Source organism: Coffea eugenioides, unplaced genomic scaffold, assembly GCF_003713205.1.
Source record: "Coffea eugenioides isolate CCC68of unplaced genomic scaffold, Ceug_1.0 ScVebR1_18;HRSCAF=85, whole genome shotgun sequence".
NCBI classification, from domain to species: Eukaryota; Viridiplantae; Streptophyta; class Magnoliopsida; order Gentianales; family Rubiaceae; genus Coffea; species Coffea eugenioides.
Genome location: NW_020862338.1, coordinates 530,303 through 542,964, shown reverse-complemented (window position 1 = coordinate 542,964; position 12,662 = coordinate 530,303). Strand labels below are relative to the sequence as shown.

At 39.2% G+C, this 12,662-nt stretch overlaps 1 protein-coding gene across 1 annotated transcript in view; it reads right to left on the bottom strand.

Moving 5' to 3' along the window:
* LOC113756006 overlaps positions 1-9,947 on the bottom strand; it is a 47,853-nt gene extending 37,906 nt beyond the window's left edge. Inside the window, exon 1 of the mRNA XM_027299832.1 lies at positions 9,920-9,947. Coding sequence (XP_027155633.1) covers positions 9,920-9,947 — 28 coding nt within the window. The remainder of the gene's footprint in view (positions 1-9,919) is intronic.
* Between the last annotated feature and the right edge of the window lie 2,715 nt (positions 9,948-12,662).

The window sequence follows — 12,662 nt, the reverse complement described above, 5'->3', positions numbered from 1 at the left end:
AGTAAAGGAATTATAAATTAACTTATTCAAAATAAAAGAGAATTATAAGAAAATATAAATGAATTTTCAAGTCCTCATAGAAGGACCTTGGGGAACTTGCTATCCATATTGCATTGGAGTGGTTTCCTTCACTGGTTGTGTTGGATTTTGTCCTTTGGAGCTTGAATCGTGTCCTCTTCATCTGCAATTGTGATACACCGAATGTTAGGAGATTGTTTTTTTTGGGTTTGATTTAAAACCTTAAATTTGTTTTAAAGGGACTAGAAACCCTAAAGTCTAATCAAAAACCCTAGTTTACTTGTGACTAACCGGTTTTCTTAAATCTCTCATTTTTAATCGAAACCATAATTGTAATCAATGGAATTGTAAAATCCCTCACATTTTGCTTAAAATTCCTTTTATTTGGCATTTATTCCTTTCTAATCGCTTTACTACTCATTCACACCCTCAGTAATTGCAATCAACCATAGAATTAAGGGTTTTCCCTTTCATTTTCGAGTTATCGTAAATTAGGGTTTTTTTTCGCCTTTTCGTAGTGTGACCATTCGGTACAAAATGTGTATCAAATTTGGTGATTAAGAGTGAGTTTTAGATGATATTAAGTGTGTGATTAGAAGTGATAATAATAAGTTAGTGAATTATTAGATAAAACCCTAGTATACGCGATTTAAGGAAAATCGGCCCGAATCGACGGGTACCGTTCACTACCGATTGAACACACCATTTGTGAGGACCCGTAATTTTCTGAACTTCTAGGTTTTATTTTCTTTTAATTGCACGTTTTTCCACATTTTCTTTATTCGGAAAAATTTTAAAAATAATTTTTATGAGTAAATATAGTTTTTAAATGATTTTTCTAGTATCGATTAGTTTTTGAGAAATTAAGAGCGTATACCGGACATGGGACCCGCTAGTGCGAAAAGTTCAGAAAAATTCGGCCCGTTAGGTTAGGTTTTGGATCTGGGTTTAATTTATCGGGTGTTATGAGATAATTAGAGGTTGTTGTATGGATAAGAGTGGAGAGACAAAAGGATAACCTAGCATTAAAGAGAGGGACAAATGTCACTTTGCTATTGGACTTGGAATTTGACCATAAGACCATCTTACCACCTTTACCAAATAAATACCAAAAATTGGCCAAAAATCCTCTTATTTTTCCCTCTCTTGGCTGAATTTCTTGGAGAACAAAAGAAAGAAAAGCTATCAAATTTCTTCTACTCAATCTTGCTCAATCTCACAACTTAACCGATAAAACTTCAAATCACTCCATAAAAACCCTTAGCTAGGTGGTAGTGAAGTAATAGGTGAAGTGGTTTGAAAGATAGTGGTGTAAGTTGCTTCCTTTCTTGAGATTTCAAGGTGAGTAGTCAAGAAATTCCATCTTTGGCTTTGATAATGATAAATTCATGACTTGTGAAGGTTAGTTAGGTGATTTTGTGGAGGTTTTCATGACTTTTGGTGGTGTTTGATGAATTTTTTATTTTATGCAAAATTTTTCTGTTTTTATATGTTTAATGTTGTTTGGCCATGTATGATGGTCTAGTATGGGTTAGAATGAAGCTTTGGTATGATAATTGTAATGATTAGTGGAAAATTTCTGGTTTGAAGCAAAAATTCCAGATTAGGGTTTCTATGAAGCCTGTTCTGCCCGGTACTATTCGACTAGGTTAGAGGCCGAATTAGCCTTGGGTTAAAACATAAAAGTTCTAGAGGATGGTATTTTATAGTTTCCTGCAAACTTTCAGCTCAATTGGACCAACGTAGCCTATGAAAAGACTGAAATACCCCTGCTGCCTTGTTTATGTCCGAACCTGCTAATCCGCTTCTGTAATTGGTTAGTTTGACCAGGAATACTACTGATTTGGTTGATTATGTATTCTTAAGACTTATAGCCTTGTATCGTATCTTTCAAATGGCTTTGGAATCACTTGAATTGGAGTTGTATATGCTGAGATATGACTGAATGAATCCGGACTGCCACAGTAAACTTCGAATTGGATAATCTGGGGTTGTTTTGGTCAATTTGACTTAGATACATTGCAAACTGGACTGAGTGGCCTTCTTCAACATTGTAACCCATTCTCTTAGCTTCGAAATGGTGTAAATTACACCTCAATCCGACGAGGATACCTTCAGTTGTGTTAATTCCGCTCCGCTAAGCAATAGCAAATCTGCCTTTTGTTTTCCAACCCAAACTTCGTTTCCGCATATGTCCTAGTTTGATTTTTCACTTATACGTTCCATATGATTTTACTCTAGTGATATGTGTGTCGCGCCCCACTTTTTGAAGGTGTGAAAGTAGTGTGTGGGATATGTATGTGAACGTGTGTGAAAGTGAAAACAAAAGGCCGTGGGATTGTGAAATGCGACGGTTTGGCCAAACAAAGGGTTTTAGATAGAAATGGAGTCGCCACTTGGTATAGAGTTAGGGTGTACCAAGTCACCCAAGAAAAAGTGATTTTTTGGAAAGAAAAGCAAACAAACCATTTTTAAAGAACTTTTAGGTCTACGTAACCAAAGAAAGGGATTGGGGGTCACATTTGATAAGGGAGAAGGCAAAGGCAAAGCCTAAGGCACTCCCCTACCCTAGCCAAAGCTAGTTGCGTGACTTAGCCCTTCTTTTCCTAATTCTTCTACCCAAAGTATGTGTTGCATGTTGGATATGACTAATGGATGCGAAAAATGCAATGCTAAATCTAAAATGTCTCTTATGAGGCTTTTTGGTCCCAATTACATGAGTTGTGATGGCCAATAAGGAAAACTCTCATAGAGGTCACGGGTAATGCAAATGAAGATCCAAATATGAGTGCAAGTGTGAAAATGTAAGAGGGATGCAAAAGAAAATGAAAATACAAATGTAAGTGCAAGTGTGCAAATGTAAGAAAAGTGCATGTGTGCAAATGTAAGAAAATATGCATGTGTGCAAATGTAACAAAAGTGCATGTGTGCAAATGTACGAAAAGTGCATGTGTGCAAATGTAAGAAAAGTGCATGTGTGCCAATTGAGCAAATAAAGGTGTTTGTGTGCAAGTGGATGAAAATATGGTAAAATAGTAGTAGATGCATATAAGTGCAATTGGGTGCAATTTGTGAGGTAGAAAATAAATAAGTGATAAGAAAAATGTGCGAACATGGCATGTGGATTGAGAAAAATATAAGTAGTGAGAAAATGTGGATAAAAAAAGTGAGGAAGTGATATGATAAAAATGAGAGTGTATGAACCTAGAGGAATGCATCAAGTCGGGTACGGGAATGACTCCTAACTTCATGATTTTAATTTTCCCTTTGATTAGAAGTAAGAACTAGCGTGCTAAGGCTATTTTGTAGCCACACTCGCTCGTTTCCCTTACCAAAAGGGGACTCTCAAGCAAATGTACCCTATAACTAGCATGAGGATGCAAAAACCTAAAATGAAGGGGGAATGATTAGAGGAGCATACCAAATGCTAGAAAACTAAGAAAAATGCATGAAATGTAGTGAGACATGCAAGTATGTACTAACGAGAGGGGACGGCCTATTGGGTCTAGCATTGGACTAGCCCTTTTCTAAAATTCTCTCACAAGCACTGGACTTGCGAGAGCTCGAGGGGAAAGACCATGACCAGCGTTGGACTAGCCACGGTGACGCCACACATTCATTATAAACCAAATAAATCATGTGAAGGCTAATAAAGCAAATAAACACATAAATCACATATTGCACATAACACATAAGCATGGTATCTAGATGCAAGACCCTAAGAAAGCAAGTAACACGTAGCACGTAGGCATGTAAATCACACTAATGAACCCATTACATTGGCTAACTAAAACAAATGGGGAACGGGAAAAGTGAATAAAAATGCTCTCCAAGCCCTATCTATTACAAGCCAAGAGGTGTACACATACCCCATAAAAGAATAACTTAATAAAAGCAAAAGTAAATGAAATAAATGAAAGGAATTAAAGAAGGGCAAGGAAAGCAAAGTAGACATGCAATTCTCACTTAGCACGTTGGATCACATAGAGGAGAGACAAAAAAGATAAAAGAAGTTATACCTCCCTCGCGATGGTAATCAAATGAAGGAAAAATGGCTTCAAAACAATAAAAAGGTCAAGGTACCACTTTAATTAAGAAAAATTAAAAGAAATGTGCAAAACAAAGCTCACTTGATCATAAAGCCCCTAAAGTCATGACTTAAGTGCAATTGAAACAAAGCATAGTAATTAATTTAAACAAACAAGCAATGAAGTTATAAAATTAAAACTACCAAGGACCAAATTGAGGAGATTATTCAATTGATTGGGTCATAGCAGCATTGGTTGGAAGCCAAGAGGTCAAAGTGCGATTCTTAGAAGATTTTCCATGCAAAATTCATGCAAAAGCTACGAAGATGGCTTCTGCAACAATTTGCTGCACTTCCTTCTACTAATCTTCAGCAAATTCATACCACATAAATTCACCAACTCCTCGAACCACAAACCAACTTCAGATTCTCATCAATTATCATACACACAAGGGAAGATTTTCATGCATGCAAACTCTACGAATGAAACAAACTTTCTGCAACAAACTTTCGTAAACTCTTGAAGCCTTCTGCAAATGTTTTTCCCTGCTGCAAACTGGCAGCTTCAACCCACGCGGCATACACACCAAAACATTCATAGTTTTGAATTAAAGCGTGCAACTTCATCATTGATCATTTAGGCACAAAGCTTAATTAGTAAACTAGAATGACTAAAACCAGTTTTTGGTGGGCTGCTGCGGTAAAAGAACAGCAGCAGAGCGTGAGGATGAGGTACAGCTTTTTGGACAGAACCACGTATAGGAGGAAATGAAATGGGAGCAACGGAAAACAACACCAGTGTGCAACTGACAGAGCCTAAATCCAGATGCGTTGCTTTTAAGCAAACCAAACCAGAAAAAACAAGTTGCATGGCTCAAACGTCCCCCCTTTATTCATTTTTCTTCTCGGCTTTTGCAAACAAAAAAGGAAGCTGCGTGCCTTCTAAACACAGCAGGCTTATGAGCAATCAACAAAACTCCACCGAAACCCAAGAAAACAGCTACTTGAGCAAATAAACAAACAGGAGCAAGTGGAATGAAGACAGCATAACAAAAGGCAGTAGGGGTAAAATGCAGCAGGCAACGTGAGGATCTGCTGCAAAACTGCAGTTTACTTCACGCAGTTACACTAAGCAACAAAACACATAAACTACCACCATCCCAACGAACAAAACTTCACAAGAAATTATATAAGTTCTGGAAAAACTTTTCATGCAAAAATGGTTCGAAAAACTTCTCATTCACAATGATGCTTTCTGCAATTTTGATGCAGCAAAGATGTACGAGGATAAACTTGGTTTGGACATGCATGTGGTATATGAACTGAACAACAAATCCCAGATTTCAATCACATCAAAAGTTCCAGCAAACAACCAGAGCATGACTTCGACATCCGGACGGGCTAAGATACAGCGTTTCAAACATACAGGCTATGTAAATGTCTTTTCCTTTCAAAGCTGGGGTCTTGCTACCAAACTATGGCCTAGGGATGGAATATGATTCACACCAAACAAGTTTCAGACCCTATCATAGCCTATCAAGTAAAATAGCAACAAAAGACCGTAGCTTTACAACTAACGGTAAGGAAATGGCTGCTGTAACCAGATTTTCCTTCGTGCTCACAGACTCCCTACGACCCTCACGAATCACTACTAAACACACAATCGAGGAAAAATCTAATGTAGAAAGGCAACATCTTGGGGCAGTAGATCATGAATCGACTCATAGTTTAGCAAGGAAAAGGAAAGAAGCCTTACAATGCTATTTTCTGATGGATTTTTTTTTAGCAGCAAAACTCGAGTAGCAGCTCCTTCCTCTCTTCTCTGTTTGGCCAGAAATCTCCAAGCTTTTGTCCAATTGCAACTCCCTCCTACTTAGCTTGTTGGGCTGCCCTTTCTTCCTTCACAAAGCCCTCGGTCTATCCCTCTCCCCAGCTTTCACAGCCGAAAACCCGCTCTCGGGTTTCCTTCTCAGTTTCTCTCACTCAGTGTTTTCCTTTTCTCTCTTTTTTCCTGACCGAAGCTCTCTTGCCCAGAACCCTCTTGCTATTCACTCTTTTTTCCCTGCTTCGTTTCTTTCTCTCGGCTCTCCCCTCTCCGAAACTCTCTCTCTATCTCCCAAGACTCCAGCCGTCATAAAACTCTCCCCCGCTCCCCCCTTTTCTTAGCTGCGGCTTCAAGCATTTAAAGGAACCCCAAAACCTAAACCTACGATCGAAGGCTCAGATCTCAAACCCCAAAAATGGGTTTATGTGGCCTGCTCTTGCCCCTTTGATCCCGCTTGTACTGAGAATCCTCTAGAGGAACCAATGAAAATCCGAAGAAAAAGCCAGCTGCCCTTTTTTTTATACATGCGCGTATCTGGTTTCTGATATGAAGCTGAGGAAGGGCTTGGATCCAGTGCAGCATGGTGCATGAGCTTTTTTTTTTTTTTTTTTTTTTAGAACCTCTTAAATGGCCCAAAACCCGCTATCGGGTTTTCCTTCTTTTTTTTTTTTCAAAAATTCTATGCTAAAATGACTTAAAACAAAAATAAAAGACTAAAAGTAAATAAAAACTAACAAGAAAAATAAAAATAATAGTAAATAAAAATACACTAAAAATTTGGTGTCTACAATGTGGATTTGGTTTATGACTCGTATTCGAGCATTATGGTGGCTCTAATTAAAGGTGTTTGATAGCTTGTGATTTGTGGGTGTTGAGGTTTGGTTGGAAAGTAAAGAAAGACAAGGGAAATGTTGTCAAAATTTTTGCGGAGCTTCTGCACAGTCTCGGGAAATTTACTATATCTTGATGTAGGAATGTCAGAATTGAGTTCTGTTTATTGCGTTTTAAACTAGATTCATAGCGGTATAAACTGTATAAATTTTGGACCCTGTTAATGTCTGTACCATTTATGGTGATTTTTCAAAGTTGACTGAAATATTGTACCTGTTCTGTCTTTCACTGGATAAAGCAGCAATTTGAAGCTTGAATTTGACTGACTTGCGTTCTGAATCTTATAAGGATGTTTTCTGGAAAGTTATAACCCTTTGATTGTTTTTTCCAACGGTATAAGTTTTACTAATTTTGGACTTACAAAACTTGAGATATGATTTTTCATATAGGGTTGCGCGAAACTGGAAAATCCTGTTTTCCTAGTATTGATCTTGCTTTCATTATCTACTTCAAATTTGGAATTGGTCAGTCATTGTAGGTAGGGCTTTGAGGTTGTTCATGCCTTTAAGACTAATTGTTACCTTTTCACTCCGAGATTACCTCTTTGCTTTGCATTAATGGTTCTTTTGACTAGGCATATGGCTCGTAGCCGAGTCTCACTTGCGAATTCCATACTCGGTCTTGGAGTCGAGTCTTAAGTGTTTGCCTTGATTGTTCTAGGAGGTGCCGGCGAGTAAAGCCACACTTGGGAAGGAAACTTTTGAAATTATCCTTGTTTGATCAGGTGAGTGTACCACTCCCCTGAATTATTGCTAAACTGGTTTCCTGTACTTGCCAATTGCTAGTTGAATGTCTTTCCTGACTGCTTATCTTGTATGAGACGAGGGTGTACTTTATCACACTCGTTCTCTTGCCTGTACCGAACAAACTGGAATCTATTACTTGTACTTGTCATGTACTTGAACTTGTTACTTGCACTTGTTATGATGTCATTTGGAAGAGTATCCAACGACCTTCCTGTTAAACCTGAGCTCAACCTCATGGAGAGTTAATTAAATCGAGCCAGCGAGGGCTTTGTCGAGATAATTGACAAACCATGGGTGCCTGTTCCTGGGGGAATCTTTGGGTATTGAGACTCTTGATTCCGGTATACTCGAGTATTACCATTCCTGTTCCTGTTTGGCATTCGGGCCCGGTAAGGGGTATGTTTGGTGAACGGGATTTTGGCGTTAAAGTGGTAATCTACTGGACTGGTTCCTTTATTTGAACGTTGACGGAGGGTCAACAAGACTGGATCAAGTATAGCAACGGGGATTTGGCTCCTGAGAGCCACCTGTATCCTTTACATTGTGACATTCATTCATTTCTCATATTTGATGTGAATATGTGCCTCCAAAGTGCTTTCACATGAATTCTACTGATTCTACTGTTTATACTGTTGGTACCTCATTGAACTTCTAGCTCACCCCGTTCCGTTATCCTTGTTTTCCTTACAGGAAATCACTTTTTGGAGACTCTGATATTTTGAAGCATGAGTTGAGCTAGTTTAAATCTTCTTTTGTGTAGCTCCTCGATGTATGGAAAACCTTAAATGTGTCCAACGTTTTCCTTTTGAATTGTAAATTTGCAAACATGTGTATACAAAAGTGTTTAACCATGTTCATGAGTTATTTTGGTTTGGAAATGTTCTGTTCTAGGGTTGTAGAAAGTTGTTATGCTTGTTTGGATTTTCGGACGGTGAATGCTTTCTTCTCGACGTTCTTTTGAGCGTCTGGTAGGGTTTACGTTTGTTCCAAATCTGTAGTCCCGGCGAGAGTTGGGCAGGCAGTCCGCCGAACCCTTTGGTTCGCCTTAGGGTGAGGTAGGGCTGTCACACCATTTGACCAATATTTTATCAAGTTAATCTCATTGTTATTAGAGCCTAAATATCAGCTCTAAAGCTGATCAAGGTGGCCGAAAATTTTGACCATTTAAAGCAAAGGAAAAGAAACAAAATTGAGATGGAAATTGGTGGTGACAAGTGGCATCAATCCATGCATCTTTGACCCAAATTAGGACTAAGCCTTATAACCTTCTTGGACTTCATTTTCCCTTCATTTTTCATTCCTCTTGGCCGAACCTAGGAGAGAAAAAAAGGGAGAAGAGAACTTCAAATCCATCTTGGGTTTTGCTTGATTGAGTGAGAAAACAAGAAAACTAAATCGATTAACTTGCAAATTGAGAGCTTGGGAAGCTTAGGGAGCTAAATTTCACAAGGAGAGGTGAAGGATAACTCTTCAAGCCCCTTTTATTGAGGTATTATGGCTGACCATCCTTTCCTTTTCCCTTACTCTTGTTTGAGTTATGTAGTAGCTTGAATTCATGCTTGGTGATATCTAATTTAAGTGATTTTGATGATTGTAGTGATGAATTTTGAGTTAGGGTTTTGAATGGTTCATTTGTAATTCTTGTTGTTTGGATGGTATATGGTGCATGTAGCCTTATATAGGCGGTAGGAGTTCATGAGAATATAAAGACCAAGGCCCATTCAAGCACATGGGGAATTGGAAGATTCAAGTGAAGACCAGTTGATTGCACGAATACTTGAGTTTAGTAGGATTATTTGATTTTCCTCGTTGATTTTGGTTATTTCTCGCTTTAGAAAGTCTAGGTAATTAAGCTAGTTTAATTGCGGCCCATTTGTTAGTAAGTGAGGCCCAAAATCTTCCTTAAGTATGTAGGGTAGTTTGGTCAATTTCTGGATTAGGGTTAATGCTTGTAAGGGCTATAAATAGCCCCACTTCCTCTTTGTTTTGGATCAGTTTTTGGCTATTAAATACAATTAGTGAGTTTTCACTTTCTCTTTGGCAAGAGAGTTTCCTTTGAATACTTGAGAATCTTCTCAAGTTATTCACCCGAACTTATCAATCGAGTATGTCCTTGATTGTGGCGTTCTACTACCTCCAATTTGGTTCGTTAATTCGAGTAGTCGCGGGTTGAGATAATATCAAAATTGTTCGTGACTTCTAGGGATTAGTTAGGTCAAATTTCCGCTGCCTAAGCCATGGTGTTTTGGTTGTCTAGATCGGGGTTTCACATTAGTTGGTACCAGAGCTAGTCGACAACCACTAGGTTATATCTTTTTTTTTTCTTTCGTTTATTTCGAGTCATATATGTTTATCCCAATCTGTTCGTTTGTTTAGAACCAAAAAAAAAAACAAAAAAGAGTCACTGTTCACCGGTACTGTTCACACCAACACTGTTCATCGTTACTGTTCACCAACACTGTTCATAGTTACTGTTCATCCGAATACAAATCTGTCCAGCCTTGTTGTTTGTGTTATCCAACTTGTTTACTTGGTTTTCAAATCTGGATTTTGGCAAAACTTGTTGGAATTTTGTGAATCTTGAAAAGAACTTACAATAATCTTGAGCTTCTTGCATTCTTGATCACAATTTTGAAATTTTTGAAGTTCCTGACAACTTCCTTGAAAGTTCTTGAAAGATCTTGGAGTTCTTGGTAGTTATTATTTGTGGACTTCCTTGTTTTGTGTCGTGGTTGATAGTTGTTGTCAAAAAAAAGAAGAAAGAAAAGAGGAATTGGTTGGCAAGAGAAAAAAAAAAGGAAAGGAAAGAAAGGGGCAACCGAATTGTTTTGAATAGAGAACCAAATCTGATTTGAGCAATCTTTCTTGGAGTAGAATTTGGAAGTTACCAAAAGTTGTTTCAAGAAGATTACCAAAGGTTGTTTCAAGAAGGTTACCAAAAGTTGTTTCAAGAAGGTTACCAAAAGTTATTCAAGAGGAAGAGGATTTTCAAAAGGTTTCCAAAAACTAACTTGTTTCCAAAATCAATTAGGAAACTAAGTAAAGCACTTGGATAACTCTTTGTACTCACTTGGACACTCTCTCTCCTACCTTTTTAGGAAACTTTCCTAAACTCTCTCATCCATTTTTTTGGAAACTTTCCTAAATTCTCTCATCCATTTTTTAGGAAACTCTCCTAAAATTCTCTCATCCATTTTTAGGACCTTTCCTATATTCTCTCATCCACTTTAGGAAACTCTCCTATATTCTCTTCCTAGATTCTAGGAACACTTTCCTACATTTTCTCCTACATTTTTGTGATTACTCTTGAGGAAGAAGTTGGTGACAATTATTTGGGCTTGAGCAGCATTTCTCAAACTACCTAACCCAACAGGTAAAGGTGTTTGGTAAGTCCATTGGAGCGCTTTGAGTGACATACACGAGGGTGAGTGATACACTAAGGGAGTGAGTGAGGCAGTTTCTACTAACTGTTTGTTGAGCCTTGCAGGTACTCTATAAACATGTCTCACACTCATGCGACAGGTGACCCTTATGACATGAAGCATGTTCTTGAAGCATTAACAGGCGCCATTGATCGCATGGCTCAGAGAATTGATACACTGGAGGATAAGGTGGAGCAATCAACCCTAGGCAAGAATGCCTCCAAGAGACAACCATACGTGGAGGAGTTAGGTGATTCGAACAATGAGGAGGACATGGCAGATGGAAACCGATTCCGGAATTATAAACGCATCCCTAATCAAGGGGATGATGAACTAAAGGGAATCAAGCTCAAAATTCCTACCTTCCCAGGCAAGTCGGACCCTGAAGCATATTTGGAATGGGAGAGGAAGATTGAGATGCTCTTTGACTGCAACCACTACTCAGAGTCCCAAAAAGTGAAGTTGGCAACCATTGAGTTCACTGAATACGCAGCCGTTTGGTGGGATCAGATTCGCACCAGACAAAGGAGACATGAAGAACCACTCATTCGCACTTGGGAAGAACTCAAAAGGATCCTGAGGAAGCGCTTCATACCAGCGTATTACCACAGGGATTTGCACCATAAATTGCAAACTCTCACCCAAGGTAGTATGACGGTTGAGGATTACTTCAAGGAGATGGAGATGGCCATGCTGCGGGCTGATGTTCGGGAGGATATAGAAGCAACCATGGCACGTTTCTTGAGAGGACTACACGCTGAAATTGCAGATGTTGTGGAGCTCCAACATTACCTTGACATGGATGAATTATTGGACAAAGCTATCAAGGTGGAAAGGAGGCTCAAGAGGAGGGGTATCCCCCACCAAAGCTCCAACGCCCAATCTGGAAATTGGAGAACTCCGCAGTATAAAGGCGAGATTACCCACACGAGCGAGCAAAAGTCCGCTAAGGCAAGTGGGGTTTCGAATGGAGCATGGGTGCCTGGTTCGTCATCTTCAACACCGACCCAAAGGGCCGAATTTAAGGCTGATCTAGGGGCATCTAAACCTAGAAACCGCGACACTAAGTGCTTTAAGTGTCAAGGTTTCGGTCACATCGCGTCCCAATGCCCAAACCGAAGGACCATGCTCATGCTTCCAAGTGGTGAAGTGCTAACGGATGAGGAGGATGAGTATGAAGGCATGCCACCATTGGTTGAGGAAGAAGAGATAATTGCCCCTGACCAACCAGTTGGACTAGGCCTTGTTACAAGGTTGGCATTGAGTGCTCAACGCACAAATGAAGAAGAGCAGCGTACCAACATCTTCTATACCCGATGTCTAGTTAACGGGAAAGTGTGTAGCTTGATTATCGACGGAGGAAGTTGTACCAATGTCGCCAGTTCCTTATTTGTCAAGAAGTTACACCTACCTGTCCAAGATCACCCTACACCATATAAGCTTCAATGGTTTAGTGATTGCGGCGAAGTGCGAGTGTCCAAGCAGGTTTCTGTGAAGTTTAACATTGGGAGATATGAGGATGAGTTGGTGTGTGACGTGGTTCCTATGCAAGCTGCCCATCTTATTCTTGGAAGACCTTGCCAATTTGATCGCGAGGTTACTTATGAAGGTCATTCCAACAAATACTCGTTCATGCATAAAGGGATAAGGATCATACTTGTTCCACTCTCACCTACACAAGTTCGAGATGACCAAAATGTTTTACAGAGGGAATGGGAGTTGGATCGATTAGA